The sequence below is a fragment of the Aulonocara stuartgranti genome, assembly GCF_965226115.1.
Source record: "Aulonocara stuartgranti genome assembly, chromosome: 5".
In the NCBI taxonomy this organism is placed as follows: Eukaryota; Metazoa; Chordata; class Actinopteri; order Cichliformes; family Cichlidae; genus Aulonocara; species Aulonocara stuartgranti.
The window spans coordinates 14,690,410-14,708,626 of record NC_138943.1 but is presented as its reverse complement, the minus strand read 5'-3'; the positions used below and the strand labels follow the sequence as shown (position 1 = coordinate 14,708,626).

The 18,217-nt window shown below is 40.4% G+C and overlaps 1 protein-coding gene across 1 annotated transcript in view; it reads right to left on the bottom strand.

Annotated features, from left to right (window-relative positions):
* Positions 1–8,707, bottom strand: part of il17rd (interleukin 17 receptor D) — a 33,926-nt gene extending 25,219 nt beyond the window's left edge. Inside the window, exon 1 of the mRNA XM_082533846.1 lies at positions 8,565–8,707. Within this exon, the coding sequence (XP_082389972.1) occupies positions 8,565–8,684 (120 nt within the window). The 5' untranslated portion in view covers positions 8,685–8,707. The remainder of the gene's footprint in view (positions 1–8,564) is intronic.
* Between the last annotated feature and the right edge of the window lie 9,510 nt (positions 8,708–18,217).

The following is an 18,217-nucleotide window of genomic DNA, read 5'->3' as shown; positions in this document are numbered from 1 at the left end:
CATGAGACTAAGCTCTTCAGCACATTGTTAAAGCTGTATTTATCTTCAACACTTGGTTTCACTTCACTGAAAATAAAATAAAATAAAGTTCTTTGTCTATTATAACTTCTAAGTCAATGCTAAGGGAGCAGCAAAACCACAAACATAAACAGCAGTAGCTTACAGGAAATGTGAAAAGCCTCTACATGTCTTTGACACTGCCCTCAGGTAACTACAACATGCAGATGTGGATCTCCAAAGCTCTGAGCAGCACCCGGAGGCTACCAGCCCACTGCCAGGCCTGGATGTTAATATGCCACAGTAATCACAGCTGCTTGTGTGATGGTCCAGTAGGCTGTACCTTAAACCAGCCATCCTACATTCATGCCCAACTGAAAGAACCTGAGGGATGAAGATGGAGCTGGTTCCCCTGTTTTATTTCTTTCAAAACTGCTAGGCACAATCAATCAACATTCAGAGAGCTCCAGCTGTTATTTCAGTTCATTCAGTCTAATCAATAAATATTTGTTTAGATTGATCCCAAGGAATGATTGGGACTGCTATGATAAAAATGAAGTGTGCTTACATGTGGTCGGGGACATCTGATTGCTTTTCTTTAAGTGAAAAGTTGAGTTCGATTACTCCTATCATGTTAATCATGTCAATATTATTAAGCTATAATTGATATATTTTTACTCATCTCCCCTCCTGAGTCCGTCTCTGAGTATTTGCTTCTAGAGAACTTGTTTTCTGCACGCAGATGAGATAAGACACAATACGACCACTTTTTAGCAATTCTGCGAACTTCCAGAGACTACCCCACCAAAGAAAATGCTCCTTTATGGCAACTACTTCAAAAAAGCCACCTGAACCTTTTTATCTTCATTGAAACTTCACTGAGGATTTCATTGCACACAAAGAACAGCGAGACCGTGTGAAGCTGATGAGGTCCTTGTTCATGCAAAAGCCTCGAGGCTAAAAACTCAGCCCTCTTAATGTCTTCCTGCCTTTTACAGACAAACACACACCTCCAAACACTTCCATATGGCACAACAAGGCCGCTGATAACAAAGCGCCTGAGTCGGAGTTGGATTCAGTCTGTGCTGGTCTTGTAGGATCTTGTTCACTGTGTGTCAAATACCGTTTTGGAGCAGATGCAGACTGTCAGTTCTGACGAATCGCTGCATCATCATCGTGATCATCATCACAGGGGAAAAAGGCTGTTTTTGAGGCGGACGGAGACCTTTAATCAACACTGATAATGTACTTTCCTTCTATCCTTCCCTGTAAACTGGTATTTTACACAAGAGAAAATTATGCACTTTATAATTATTATGATCACCTGGTGAACTTTGTTTTTTAAAATCATGTCAGGACACATGAACTGTGTGGCAAAAGATTAAATCTTTCTGATGTAATGGAGTCATGTTTTATTTTATTCTTCTATCAGAAGAAAAGTTAATGGATTTATTTTTAGGGCTTTGGGAGTTTCAGCATGGACTGAGAAATAGTTTAACTTCATCCTCATAAATCACGGGAGAGTGATACTGATGAAAGAACCAGATACTGTTGAGACACGGAACAGATATTCAACATGCAATGCATAAAACACACCAATCCAACACACTATGAGTGTTTTTTAATAACTCAAACTGATTCTTGCATAGTACAGTTACATTTCAATCCCCACTAAAGCATATTTAATACAAGGCAGCCAGTAAAAACACGGTTAAAACTGTTATGTTGAGATCTGTTCATAGATTCTGTTCAGTCAGCGTGAGTAGGATGGATGAAAGTGTTCCACCTTAAAAGTGCAGCTAGATTGTTGCCTCCACATGGCACTGAATTGAATCATTTCACGCATTTAGTGTATAAGTTAACCAGTAAAGATGAAAAGGCAGCAAAATATTCTGCTACTTATTAAATATACAAGATAGTAAAAGCCTAAGACTGAGGAAAGATGGCTATAGCTCAGGGGTAGAGTTGCTCATCTACTAATCAGAAGGTTGGTGGTTTGATCCCCAACTTCTCTTGTCTGTATGTCAAACTATCTTTGGACAAGACAGTTAACCCAAGTTGCTCCCCAATGCTTACCCAATAGAGCACTTAATTACAAATGCAGTCAGTCGTTCCCGTGTCCTAAAGATGGGGTTGTTGCCACATTAATTTACACCTTTTAGCTGATTTTCTCATTCTATTATAGTTTTTCTTTTAGTAAAATTTACTAACAGCAGACCTGCTCCTTTTTCAAGTTAACAGGCTCGCAGTTTGATAGGAAACCCTGTGGGATCATAGATTAAGTGAGGAAGTGTGCATCCATCCGGAGAAAGAACATAGAGGAGAGGGTGCATCGAAAGTGAGGAGCATGTACTTGTTGATAAAGATGGTCAGACATGCTAGATGAAAATTGGAGACACAAAGTATTTCGCAAACAGGCTGACTTTGGTGAATCATCTTTAGAATTCAAATTCAAATTCAAATTTTATTTGTCACGTACACAGTCATACACAGTACGATATGTAGTGAAATGCTTGGACAACTGCTCGTGACCTAAAGAAAACAAAAAAGGAAAAGGCTATGAATAAGATAGGAAATAAATATGAAAAATTTAAAAGGGTAAATTTAACTAGGAAGGAATAAAATATAAATTAAGGTTAAAAATGAAATAACTGTACAATGTAACTAGAAATGACCTAAACCGTGCATCATCAACGACTCTGGAACTGCCAATCAGTGAGTGCAGTCCAGTCAAAATGTTTTATTAATGGCTAAACATGGAGAGCAGGAACGCACGCATCTGTTGTCACATGACAAACTGCTGAACAGGAACATGAAATCATGTATGATCTCGGTTCAGCACCAAATCCAGAAAGAAAAAGCTGGAAACAAAAGTGAGGTCCAACAATACAAACTCTGTGTGAGTGTGAGCTCGGGAGCAGCCAACCAGAGATTTCCCACCGCAAGAACAAAACCTGCGGCTTCCTCCTCCTGCATGACTGCTCCTCAATGTCCCCCAACCCCTCCCACCCCTCTTCATCAGGACTCCTCCTCCTAACCCAGGAGGAGCTGCTTCACTCCCGCTGTGACGGTTTGTCCTTTAAGAGACTCTGAGCAGGCCAAATCCTGACTTCCTTTGAAAATACACGACCTAGACAACACTATACATGTGTAGTGAGTGACGGTCCAAATCTATAGAACGAGGTCATGTGACGCTCATTTGTTACCTGAGAAAACTCCATTTTAATTTCATTTAGGATTTTAACATCCAACATCTTCCTTTCACTACAAAGTTCTTCTTTGTTTGAAGGACATAAAAATACACAAATTCTCCACCACCACCACCGTCAGGGGGCCATCTCTTTGCAACAAAACTGACTCTGAAGGAAGAGCTGTGGCCCACTTTTACACATGAGCTCCTGACAATGTCACAGGAATCAGGTCGGGACATTGTCTGATGTTTCCCTTTCACACGTGTAGCCACACAGCAGGAGAAACTGCACGCCCAACACGTTCTCACTTCTCAAAGTACACTACTTCCCAAGTAGAGACTCCATTAGCTTGCAGTGATTTGACCAATTACCTGCTCCATTCTCACAGGATTAGTCAAACCACGACAGACTTTAGACGATGGAAGTCGGAAGATCCACCGAAGATCATTTATATTTCTGTTAAGGTGTCTAAAAAATTAAGATTTGCAGTACATGTGTTGAAATGGTTATTTAAAAAAAAACAAAAAAAAACCATCTTCACCCAGAAGAATAGCAGATACTTAGAATCCTAAATGGACTAGTTGTTATATAGCACTTTTCTTCTGTACTGGAGCACTCACCATCCACACATGCACTTTTTTCTTTACCTAAGTGCTTTCACATTCTGAAAAACGCAACATAGATCAACTGGAGGTACCAGGGAGACTTTGGCATGCAGACCGGAGCTTAACATCATTCACTCATGAAGACATGAAGAGATGGAATCACACTGAGGCAGCGTGAATCCACAGAAGAACTGTGGCAAGTTTTCCAAAGGTTTAAGAACAAAATATTAACTCAATAAATCAAAACTGTTCGTTGCATAAGTTTTTAAAGCATCCTCGCTTTCCTTTTACTACCTCGTACTTCTGCTCAGGGCTGTTTAGGACATTTCCAGCGCATACGTAAGTAAAGTTCAAGTTGTAAAACTCAGTTTTTCCTCAGAAAGCCTCAGAGGACAGCGATGAAAAATATTTCCCTGAGCTGTTTTATGATAGAGGTGGAGCTCCAGCACTCACGCTTCACCTTCTGCCTGTTTCAGCCGCCAGAAATCAGAAAACACACGTTTCCCATCCGACGCCTACCCAGCCATGATGTCCTCTGAGGCTCCCTGATGCCAAAACCACACCGACGCCCTAGATATGTGACATGGTTTCACAGGGGAAACCTTATTTGAAAAATGATGGCAGGGTAGAGAGACGGGAGGATGAAGAATCCAGAGAGGGATACAGAGAGGAGGAAGCCGAATGAGTTACTTCCTCCGCTGAGACAGATGTGATGGCTTCAGCAGATGTGTTTCACTACAAAAAGAGATTTTACGTTGACTTAAATCATCTATCATTCTAGCTTTCTCTGCAGTAACCGGGTTTCTAGATGATGTAGGGAAAAAAGGAGGTTTCCTCCATGAGTTTCAGGATTAATATCAAACCTCCTTTTAACACATTTGCAATTTAAAAAAACAAACCCTACTATTTATCCATGTAGACAAACACAATTGTTTTCACACATAAAAGCTTGTTTAATTGTTTTGATGAATACTACACCATCTTTGTAAAAACTGCAATAGTCTTGCAAGGCTCCAGAGGGAGCTGAAGAAATCTGAGCAAGCAATTTAAAGACCGTTAAAATAAATGTAGAGGCTTGGAGCTTACAGGCTACATTAGCTAATTAAATTAAATAAACTTCATAGCATCATTAGAGGCACTGCAGCCAACATCTGGATTACAAAGGTTTCACTGAGTTTGACCAACATGTAGCTCTTCAAAGCAGGAATGTTGAGTAGGTTTATCAAAAATATCTGATATTAATCGATACTAATAAACAGATGAGATACTTATTTGCAGGAGTATTAATGCACAACATCACACACAATTGCTACAGATAGGCAGGCACACAGCCCCTCCCCTCACTAGCAGCTGAAGCAGTTGATCTTGACGCCACAGAACAAATGTCATGAGCAATTTCGGGAGGTCCGTAAAGTATTAAAGACACATCGTAAATGCAACCGTTAGTCTGACAGCCACATTAGCCATCTGTTAAGTTAGCAGCTAGCAGCTAATAATAAAATGATAAGGAGCCTTAAAGTCGTGCCCATCTGTAATGTTTAATGTCTGTAAAGTCTACCAGCAAAAAAGGACAGCAGCATCCTGCTTAAAAAAAACAAAACAAAAAAACCCCCAACTATTTAAGCAGCAACTGATACCACTGAAAATGGTATTGAGTATTTTCCGGGATATCTGTACCGAGTGATTAATAATCACCTCTGTCAATCCGTGATATTTATTATTGAGCGATTTTTATATATATTGTTCATATTTCCTAAATTTCTTAAATCTCTAACATATTGTATTGTTAAATAGTCTGTTTCTGTTACTGGTATTTATAATGGTGCAACTGTAACCCACATAATTTCCTTAGGGATTAATAAAGTATGCTGACTCTTATTCTGAGTCTGATAACCCTAACAAAAAAAACAAACAAAAAAAAAAAAAGAACGAGTACCATCTGCAAATGTTTCAGGACCAGAGACTGGGTATAAAAGATTTAGGTAGCTATAGTGACATCACCCATTGGCTTAAGACTGTGTTTTGACGCCTCAAAGTTTGGGTTTTTCTGGTGCTTTTCTGCTTTCAGAAGTTACCAGATTTGATCAAAAAGCTTCAGTCCTAATGCATCAGCTAGCACTAGCAAATTGGGTTAGCTAGCTGAAATACTAAGATTTTACTCACAAAAACTGAATCTCAGACTTATTGCATGCTCTGTACCATTAAGTAAGCCAGAATATTAGTCTGATGAAAATACTCTACAAGGCACCAACAGCTTGAACACAGAGTAGATATACAGCTCAGTGACACTAGGTGAGGTCTGGCATTCACAGCCTGTACCTGGACACACGACAGTCAAAGCAGCCACGTCCCTAACAAAGGAATGATTCCCAGTCTCTTCTTCATATAGCTTAATAACTTAGCACAACACAAAGGTATCAATATTCTACTGGAAGTGGAAAATGTTGGACAAGCGCATCCTTACATCATCCATGTCACTGGACTGTGGGAAGAAGATGGAGTGTTTGAAACCAAGAGGTTATTAAAATGACACTTAATATCTATCCTGAATCAGGAGCCTTTTCCTGCATGATGCTGACACGTAAAACTAGCACACACACACACACACACACACACACACACACACACACACACACACACAGCTCTAATAACCTCACACCTGTAGAATAGCAGGCCCTCACACCCCCATCCAGCAGCCTTTGAAGTGTGTGTGAAAGGAGAGGAAGCAGAAGAAGAGAGGGGGAGGTGGCAGACTGTGTGTGTGTGTGTGTGTCTGTGTGTCTGGGGAGGGGGGGTGAGTGAGGGGGGGGGGGGGGTATATTGCAGGAAGGAATGTTTCAGTAGAGTAAACAGTGTGAAGCTTCCTGTAGAAAACACTTCAAAGCCAAAGAGGAAACCAGGATAACACACACACACACACACAAGGAGAGTGAGCATATCAAAGGCATGTAGGACTCATCTATCAACATAGGAAAATTAAAACCTGCAGAGTGGACACACATGCAACCAGAGAAACTTTTATTTCACTTAAAAAAAAAAAACATGGAAACAAAAAACAGTTTCTTAACACTTCATAATAGAGTTATTATTTTATGGAAGATAAACTGACAAGTATATTCTAACTTCAATTTCTCCATTGTGAGAGGTTGCTTATCTTTTTTGTCATATATGACAGTAACCAGAGTATATGATCAGTGTAAATAATAGTCAACACTAAAAAACCTGAAGACGTCACATTTGGCACTCTTGGCAACTTTAATGAGCCAAATTTAAAATAAATGACTGAATAATTGAGATGGGTTTACAGATTAACTGGCAATGATTGAAACTCATCAGTTAATCTTAGCTTAGTCTGTGCTCCCTGACCTGTTGGTGTGATTCAGAGAAAGAAAATAAAAATCAATATTTGAAAGAAATAACTATTGACAACTCTCCCCTGCCTTTATCAATTTTTCTATATTTAGTTGTTTAATTATTTAATTGTGCAGCCTAAGCACATGATACAATTTTACTTGGCCAAAAACAACAAACGTTCAATGTTGAATTATCAACTGCAGGAGCTTAAGTCTAATGGCCAAAAAAATCTACCTTTTTCAGTAATAAAGAAAACCCAACACAAACATGAGGTCCTTGGGACCTTTGAAATAAACTAACATTTATGATGTTTAAATTCATTACAGAGAGGAGGAGAAAACAAGGCTGAGGATAGAAACTATAGAAATTCCCACAAATGAAAAATCTCTGAGACTTGTTCTTTTCACATTGCAGTGAAATTCATGCACACTGGCCTTTACGGAATCTAGAGACTTATTCTGAACTGGCACAGACCAAACACTGGTTCATTCATGGCCAAAAGCAAGGCTGCCGTGAAGTACAAAAGCAGGACAGGCGTTTGGAGGCGGTGGGTCAGCTCACATATTCCTGTTTTCCACATCAATTGCTTTTAAAAGATTACACAAAAGGCAGGAAATCAGCTTTACGACCTACGATAATTTACAGGGCCTGCAAATATCGCCTCGACTTTGGCTGTTGGGGTTAGAGTTTTAACCAAGTGATGTGCACTTTGTAGCATTACATAAATGCCGAACAGGACAAGGGAACACCAAACACTGATGACTAATAATTAAGGATATTAAGACTTGCCACAAAGCGACAAAACTTATATCGACAATATGTTTAAAGCGTTTTGGTTAAAAGCAGAAAAATATGCGTTCAACTCGGCAAACACAACACATAAATATCATCAATAAGTTTTTTTTGTTTATAAACTTTTAAACACCCCCCTTGCTATCTCTTTGAATTACGCTTCCAACCAGACTGGAGATTAGGTAAAGGATAATAGTGTCAAGCAACTAAAATCATTTTTATTTTATTATATGCCGACATTTGTCTGAAGTTGCTTATGAGGGGCTGCAAATTTCCAATAAAAGGAGAAAAAGATAAATTAATTCTTGTTCCAACGGAGTTTGGCTCGCAGCCTTACGCAAAAGACCTGCAGCTAGAACCCCGCAGACAGACAGGTAAAGGTAACGCACCCTGAGATTAAAAACACAGCAAATTAAATAAAAAGCGAGCATAACTCTAACTTCACACGTGAATGTGTTAAACTGGCGGCTTATTCATCAAGAACCTGACTGCATATACTACAGAAGTGACATAAAAACACGACCGTCTCCGAAAACGGAACTTTTTGGACACTTGAGACGTCGCAGCGACAGCTTTAACGAAAAGTCGCTGAACACCAGGGATAATGTTTAATTCTGTGCTTTACCTTAAACCCGCATCGATCCTGATTCGCTCTTCTGGTGCCCGATGTCGTAGATCCACATGGGAAATATAAAAGCAGGTATAAACCGCAGAGAGAGATGAAGAAACTCCGAGGGGCCGCCATTCCTCCCTCAAGTCTGAACAACTCTGAGAGCGAGGAGGAGAGGACGGAGGAGGTGAGCGCGCGTGCATGCGTGTACTGCGCACGCATATCTTTGTGGGGGGACCTACAGGGACAGTTTGGCCAGTACTCACCTTCTTGAAGTGATATTCAAAGGGATTCCCCCCCTGTGTTTTTAGGTTCCACCCTTGGATTAGGAAGAAAAGGCTGGGAAATGTTGTTGCAGTACTGATCTGTGTTTGTGTGATTAGTACTTTGGGGATTGAGGACATCTTAGCCAGTGCTCATTTTGAGACATACATTCACAGGCTGGCAAGACTGCAAACTTGGTTTTAGGATTCAGATTTAAGTAAAAGACTGGAAAATAAACAGGTATTCATAACTTACAACTAGTCTTATGTGGTTGTGAGCTTTGTACTTTTGGGGGTTAAGCTCTTTGGCCAGTTTTCACTTTCAGGCCAATTTTTAGATGGTTGTTGAGGGGTTCAGATTACAATCAGATTTAGATCGGGTAAAAGGTTGGGAAATCCATTAATAATTAAAAAGACAAATTTGCATTGTGTGAATTATAATTTGTGGGGTGAGGACATCTTGGCTGGTGCTCAAGATGTCCTACCATGTGAATTGTATTTCTGCGTCAGATCTAGGTCATAGCTTACACCAGTTTAACTCTGCGTCATAACCTTCTATGTAACCTGGCATGCATGCCCTGAGGAATGTAACTACATGTTGGAGCGATGCATGACTTGAATAGGGTGGAAGGTTGTGGTATTTGCTTACTTTTTCTTGGTTCTTTCAGAAATTCACATGTGTGTCTGGAGTGGCTATCAATCAAAAAACAAAGTAAACGCAATCAAAAAATGACAACCCATCCATGAGATGGGATTGGGATGAGATGATACCAGCCATATCACAGATGAGTTTTCAGACCACACCTATACTCAAAGTTCAGTTTGATCTCACCTGCATCGTTTTTGACTGTATGACCACAGAAAAACACCTGCCAAAGCACTCAAAGCAACCTTTGTGGTAGTTCTTGCTTCAGTTGGTGTCTGCATGAAGTCATTTTGGCATCCTGACACTCACACACACAGACACAAAGACTCAAACAATGCCCTCTGCAGGTAAGAACATTATCTGTTTACACACTGGATAAAGATATGATTTATTGGAGGAGACTCTCATATAAATCCCACCTGCACACTACATATACTTCCTTTAACAGCTGTTTGCTTCATTTAACAGCTGGTTGAACCACACCCATCTTCAAAATGAGCCTTTATTTGCACACCTGTTAAGCTTCGTGACTGAATCTTGCATAGTTGTGGCATATAAACCCCTGTCAAAAACCTCAGAGCCACCAGTGTGGTTGTTCCTGCTTTAGTAAGGGGTCTCCAGAACCACACTTGCCATGATGCACACATAATGAAAGCAATACCAACTATGCCACTGCAGGCTTACTTTCCCCACTTCCCCCTTCATCAGATTTTACATCCTCAATTCTTTTCCCTTTTCTTTTCTGCTTGTGCCTTAGTCCCTCCCACCAAATATGCAGTTCTCATTTACCTCATTTGTCCATCTTTGTGTTCTGTGTCCACCATGTTTCTGCCTGCAACCCAGACATCAATCTTATTACAACATACTGAAGGATATCTCGAATTCTGAAATGCATGTCGAAGACAGACTCAGGTATATCTGAGGATGCACAGCTGTATCCTTTGTGGAAGTGTAATTGACTTCAGTGTACAAAAGAGGTGTGGCATGCAGCTGGAAAATACAACCCAAGGAGGGTGGAGGACTCTACAAACAATTATTCCTATGTATTCATAAGCTGCTTCACTCATTGCAAATGATAAACTGTGCAATCCAAAACGGTTTATGTATGTGACAGAAAAAGGTGCATCATCTTGTCACTTTATGCTAGTTGTAAATTTCATTCAAAGTTGCCTTGTATGAAAAAGAAATGTCATGGTTTAAAGTTAGTTTTACACCGGAGATTATAAAATACGACAGTAGTTGAGCTTTAACAGAACAATGCAGTCTGAAACTGTACCAACTCATATTTAACTGATATTGCAAACAGATCTTGAGATCAATTCCACCATGTGGCTGGGGCTGGGGCCTTTCTGTGTGAGCTTTCCCCCCCTAACATGGAGAGAACATGCTTAACTCTAACCTGTGTTTGAGTGGGTTCTGCCCGGGTACTCCAGCTTCCTCCTACAAAGACATTCTGACATTGTCTTTGGACATGCAGACATTGCTGACAAAGACATGGTTAACTGGTACTTCTAAATTGCCGATAGATGTGAATGGTTGTCTGGCTGAGATTATAAAATACAGCTGTAGTTGAGCTCTAACAGAACAATGCTCAGTGTTAGCCCTGCGTCAGACTGGTGACCTTGTCTCTCATCGTGTGGTAGTTGGGATAGGTTCCAGTGGCCCTGATAAAGATAAGTGTAAGAAGATGTATTAAAGCAAAGATGTGTCATTAAATGCCTACTGTCTCAGCTCCTCTCTGCGTGTGTCTTGCCTCCTCTGCCTCAATCTCTGGTGAATGTGTGGAATGGAGGTAAAAAGAGGATTCAAGGATGTACAAACAGAAATAATACAGGGGGAAGGCGAGATCTTTGGGTTGGAGCGAATTAAAAGCAGTGTGAATTAAATATGAAGAGTGGCACTAATCATATTTAACTGACACTGCTTTCTGTCCATTTTATTCGTTCAGCGATGTGTGATTATTATGACAGTGTGACAACTTAAATATGTACACATCTTTCTTCAAAACTGTGTGTGCCACACCTCTTTCATACAGTCTGGGTAAATAAAATAAGTGAACCTTAAAGATTCTGTAAAGTATAAGATAAGATAAGATAAGATAACTCTTTATTGTCATTGCACAGTCATACATAGTACAGTAGTACAATTAAACTGGAAAACTGTCCTTCGTCGGCACTACATGTAACACAACACGACACGATACGACACATCACAACACATCACAACACAACACAACACAAACAACACAACACAGTATAATAACTTAGTAATAAAAAAGAAGAATAAGTGTATTTGTATTGCACACTGTTATTATTGCACATTAATTATTATTGCACCTTGTTATAAATATAAATATTATTATTATTACTATTTTTACCATTGTTAACCCCCCCCCCCCCCCCCCCCCCCAGGTAGCCAGTCAGGTCAGCTATTTGCATTGATCAGGGCTATTGCCCTGTTGTAAAAGCTGTCCTTGAGTCTATTTGTTCGGGACCTCAGCAGCCTGAACCTCCTGCCAGATGGCAGCAGCTTAAACACCCGGTGTCCTGGGTGTGTGCAGTCCCGTAGGATGCTGCATGCCCTCTTGAGACAGCGAGTGATGTACAGGTCCTTCAGGGAGGGAAGAGGATGTCCAATGATTTTTGGGCCATATTGATGACCCTCTGGTGTGCCTTTCTGTGTGCTGTGGTGCAGCTGGAGAACCAAACACCGATGCAATATGTCAGCACACTTTCAATGGAGCAGCGGTAGAAGACGTCAGCAGCTCCTTCTTCAGGTCCATTTTTCTGAGGATTCTCAGAAAGTGGACACGCGGTTGGGCCTTCTTCAAAACCGCAGAGGTGTTAGAGCTCCATTGGAGGTCTGTGTCTATGTGCACACCCAGAAACTTGAAACTGGAGACCCTTTCCACACACTCCCCGTTGATGCTGACAGGCTGCAGCTCAGACTTCCTCCTTCTGAAATCAACTACCAGTTCTTTTGTCTTGGTGGTATTGAGGTCCAGGTTGTTATCTACACACCAATCTGACAGCCTCTGAACTTCAGCTCTGTACGCCGTCTCATCTCCCCCAGAGATGAGCCCCACCACGGTGGTATCATCTGCAAACGTGATGACTGTCTGGGTGGGAACTAACACAGTCATGTGTGTACAGAGTGTACAGTAGGGGACTCAGTACACAGCCTTGTGGAGAGCCGGTGTTAAGGCTGAGGGCTGAGGAAAGATGAGGCCCCACTCTAACTCTCTGTACACAGTCTGAGAGGAAGTCTCTGATCCAGCGGCAGGTGGTAGAAGGAAGTCCAATTTCCAGCAGTTTAACTAAGATAAGATAAGATAAGATAAGATAAGATAAGATAAGATAAGATAAGATAAGATAAGATAGAACTTTATTAATCCCTCGGGTGGGTTCCTCTGGGAAATTCGATTTCCAAAAAAGCACAGCACCGACAGAAGTTACAGAGTTATACACACACACACATATATATAAATACAGAGACAATATAAATAAAATATACGAAGGGGATAAATAGAATAAATAGGAATAAAAATAAAAATACAAGTGAATTGCACATTTCAAGTATTGAGTCTATTGCACCGTTGACTATTTACAAAAGTATTGCACAAAAGGTATTGCACAGTGAGGTGAAGAGGCACTACAGCTTAGTTGTTCCCTCCTTTGTCCTCCTGTTTCCCCTCCCTCTCCCCTCCAGAGAGGAGTTAAACAGTCTGATGGCGTGTGGGACAAAGGAGTTTTTAAGTCTATTAGTCTGTCCGGGAGTATCGTATTGAAAGCAGAGCTAAAGTCAACAAAGAGCAGCCTGGCGTAACGGCCCTGCACTTCCAGGTGAGAGATGGTGGTGTGGAGCGTTGTAGCAATGGCATCTTCAGTTGATCTGGGTCGAGGTTGGGTGGCAAGCAGGACATGATGTGACGTCGGACCAGTTTCTCAAAGCACTTCATTATAACAGGTGTTAGAGCAACTGGTCGGTAGTCGTTGAGGCTGCTAATGTTAGTACGCTTTGGCAGTGGGACAATTGTGGCTGACTTTAGGCACGGCGGGATGCAGGACTGGGACAGTGAAGTGTTGAAGATCTTAGTGAAGACCCCAGCCAGCTGGTCTGCACACTCTTTAAGGACCCTTGCGGTTACCCCATCTGGTCCGGCGGCCTTCCTGGGGTTCACTGCCCTCAGTGTGCGCCTCACCTCATATTCCTGCACTATGAGGCTTGGGCTGCTGCTGCCTCTGGTCCCTTCACCTCAAAGCGTGCGAAGAAGTGGTTCAGCTCCTCCGCAAGCGCAGCGTTACCCTCAGTCAACGTGGTATTGCAAGGTTTGTAGTTGGTTAAGTGCTGAACTCCCTGCCATATCTGTCGTGAGTTGTTGGTGTTGAAGTGGTCTTCGATCCTTCTCTTGTACGCTGCCTTGGCTTCTCTGATTGCCTCTTTTCAACTCAGATCTGGCTGCACTGTACTGCATACCATCACCGGATCTAAAAGCAGCGTCACATTGCTTCAGCAGGACCTGGACCTCTTTAGTCATCCAGGATTTCTGGTTGGAATACACCCAGAGACGTTTGTCCACAGTGACACTGTTGACACAGAAGTTAATATATGAGAGCACTGATGTTGTGTGCTCTTCAAGGTCCTGATGTTCGAACACGCTCCAGTCCGTGTTTTCAAAACAGTCCTGCATCTGATGTGATGCACCTTCTGGCCAGGTTTTCACAGTTTTTGTGACTGGGGGGGCTCTTCTCCTAACAGGAGTGCATGCAGGGATCAGCAGCATGGACATGTGGTCTGACAAACCTAGATCTGGTAGAGGGGTTGCTCTTTAACCTTTTTGGATGTTGCTGCAGGCTTTATCCAATGTGTTTTTCCCCCTCGTTGCACATTTAATATGCTGTTCAAATCTGGGGAATACTGACCTTAAATCAGCATGGTTGAAGTCCCCAGCTATAAAGTGCACTGCGTTTGGATGGGAATTCTGCTGATTGCTTATTGTCTTGTGCAGCTCCTCCATGGCCGAGTTAGCATTAGCATCGGGTGGTACATACACGGCCGTTACCATGACAACAGTAAACTCGCGAGGTATGTAGACGGGTCTGCACTTCACAGTCAAATATTCCAAATCCGGGGAACAATGGCTGTCTGCCTGTGTATATCTGTACACTCCTGTTATGTCCTAGCTGAGACACCACAGGCAAGAGGATGGACGGCAGAGAAGACAAGGAAGTCCAGAAAAGAAAAACAAATAAATAAAAAAGAGAAAAGTGGTACCCTGCTGTGTATGTTCTTACTTGGACTCTCAATATGTATCTTGTATTGTATGAGACAGCTTCATCTTGTGGCCAAACGAAGTAACAGCACTAGTCTAACACTTAAAATAGATAATTTTTCTTTTACATTTCTGTTAGTTAGGTCAGTATTTGTGAGTGAAAAGATTTTCAAAGTTCAGAATAGGTATTACTTTTAAAGATTGGCTGTGTGACAGGCAAAAAGTGTCAAATGTAGGAGACTGCAGACAGGATTAAACTAGCAACACAGACACCTCAGTATCAGTAAAAATTCACTAGAACAAAATGTTTTTTCTGAAGTTTTTTTCCCCTTACTTCCCTTAAAAATGTTTTCCTGTTTACTTTAAATGGAATGTAGTTTAGTTTGAAAAGTACACTGTTTTGTTTCAGTTAGTCCTCATCATTCTTCTAGGTTTTTTTTAATTATTATTTTTTAAATGGATGTAAATTAGTTAGTGATGTAACACATTTTGATGATTTTCTGTGATCTCATATTGTAACATTCTAAAACTCACAGGCTCACACTTCCAACTGAAAAAAAAACTCTTCATAGATTTACTTTACTAAGCTGACCTGGTTACCAATAGACATGTCGAAGAAGACAGAACAGGGAAAAACTTGCACAGACTTAAATTTTCACAGAAGAGAAATGGAGAAAAAGATGAGCGACTCGGTATGCACAGCCCTGAACAAATTCCATCTGGATGGAAAACTGTGTGATGTGGTGCTCGTAGTGGACAATGTTATGTTTGACGCCCACAAGATCATCCTCAGTAGCTGCAGCTCATACTTTTGGTGAGTAGGTTATCTCAGCAGGAACAAAGTATCAGCAAGAAACTCCGTGAGTAACCAAATTCAAAGGTACATAATGTCTCTGATTGTGAAAACTAATACAAAATACAGTTTAAGTCATAATTTTCAAGTCCTTCTTTCTATTTAGAAGAGGGGTCTCAAACTTAAATGAGCTGTGGGCACTGTCACCTCCCTGGATGGCTGCTTCCGTAGTGCAAAAAGTAGTGCAAAAAAACAAACAAGAAAAAACCCACAAATATTTCCAAAAATGTAGTGTTTTGTTTGTTTTTTTAAATTTGAAATATTGTGTAACAAAAAAAAAACCCACCTAAAAACGTGAACTGAAATGTTTTTCTCTCACTCTTAATTAACTAAAGTCTTTCATTAAACTACCAAATAAACAAATTGGTACTCTCTTTCTGGCTAGACATGTGGCAGGACTTCTGCAATAGTTTTGTTCGTGTTTAACAAAATAAAAATGCAGACATAAACATTCACATTAGCTTTTAACTGCTAGTGAAGATTGTTTTCTTTACAAAAACTCTCTCACTGAACTAACACAGCCAATCCCTCAACATGTATCTATTCTCTGCTCATATTGCCTTCATATTAAATAATGATTTGCTTTTTAAAGAACTTATTTTAACATTGCACTCAACAACAAACAAATCCTCCCTAACAAAAAAAGTAACTTCAAGGGCCAAACTGCATTATATTTCTTCACATCAATATACGAACCACAAGTAGGGGTGACGTAGGCCGCAAGTGGCCCGCAGGCCACGAGGTTGAGACCCCTGATTTAGAAATTTGTTTTGGTCAGCCTTTCTTGGTTGTTTGACCTTCACTATACCGACTGTGGTATGTGTGACAACATAAGTTCCTCAAGGCTTACGATTAATGGGAGTATTTGTTGTGGTATTACAACATGTGGTATGGGAAAGAATCCTGGTCCAACAGATTACACAGTATGGCATGTTGAAACTTGAAGTCAGCACTGCAAAAAGTCTACCTTAAAACCATGATGGAGACAACTTTTGTCTTGCAGCAAAACTTCTACAAAAATTTGCATGATCATAGAAGTGTTAAATGTCCTTGTAATATCTTTTTAACCAAATTAAATTTCCATTTTATCAAGAAAAAAGTATTTATTCAAAGCATATATACATATATATATATATATATATATATATATATATATATATATATATATATAAAAAACACCCAGCACGCCCCTGCGGGCGGTTTATCCTTCAAGCTCGGGTCCTCTACCAGAGGCCTGGGAGCTTGAGGGTCCTGCGCAGTATCTTAGCTGTTCCCAGGACTGCGCTCTTCTGGACAGAGATCTCCGATGTTATTCCCGGGATCTGCTGGAGCCACTCGCCTAGCTTGGGAGTCACCGCACCTAGTGCTCCGATTACCACGGGGACCACCGTTACCTTCACCCTCCACATCCTCTCGAGCTCTTCTCTGAGCCCTTGGTATTTCTCCAGCTTCTCGTGTTCCTTCTTCCTGATATTGCTGTCATTCGGAACCGCTACATCGATCACTACGGCCGTCTTCTTCTGTTTGTCTACCACCACTATGTCCGGTTGGTTAGCCACCACCCGGTGGCCAGTATATATATATATATATATATATATATATATATATATATATATATATATATATATATATATATATATATTTTTTTTTTTTTTTTTTTTTTTTTTTTTTTTGAATATGTATCAAGGAGCACCTGAAATTTTACTCATGCAAAGCCAAAGGGCACTTTTTCCTGTTTATTTGCTTTTAACCCCCAAAACAAACTAAAACCAAACAAACTCGGTTTTTCATTTGTGAATATCTAGGGGTCCTTTGAGATTAAAAACCCCCCCAAAAAACAAAACAAAAAAAACCCCACAGTCACATATACGTGTAAAAAGTCTTTTGTGCAGCCACCTTTTTTATTTGTGCACCACTTTGATGTAACCACACCTACAAGAAGAACCACCCTGGAAGTGGCGACACACTCACTGGAGGTTAATTGTGTGCAGATGCATCAGAGTGCAATACCCTAATAGTTCCCAGGATTGGTACATTTTTAACTGTCAGGACCTGTCGTGACCTTTTGCACCTTCTCCTGTTGGTAGGGTTGCAAATCTGTGTATCATTGAAGAACCAGCTAGAAATGGAGTTTGGTCAGAACAATAAATGACCATTAATATATCTGTGGGCACTTGAATTCCATCACATTTCTAAATCTGCTTTTACTCTGACTACAGGATATCTTCACATATTTAAGTAAGTGATAATTCCACTGAGTAAAGAAGAGAAACAAACGTTTTTGTGTTCAGATATACTTAAGGTACCTAATGTGAAGGTTCTCATATTGCACAAACATAAACATTTTATTATTACACTGAATTTGTCCCTTGGATGAGTGATGAAATATTTCTCCCACTGAAAACGTTACGTCCAGATGAACAGAATCAACTTTTTTGGGATTTTCTTACTTGGATGATGCATGCATCAAGACATTATATTAGATTGCAGTTACTAATTCATTAATGTGTACATTAATATTTCAGCTGGAGAAAATGTTATTTACTTAAATGTAAGCTTTATTTTTAATACTAAAGCATAATCTAGTACTAAACTAATTTTATAAAATATACTTCCTGAAAACCTGATGTCCTC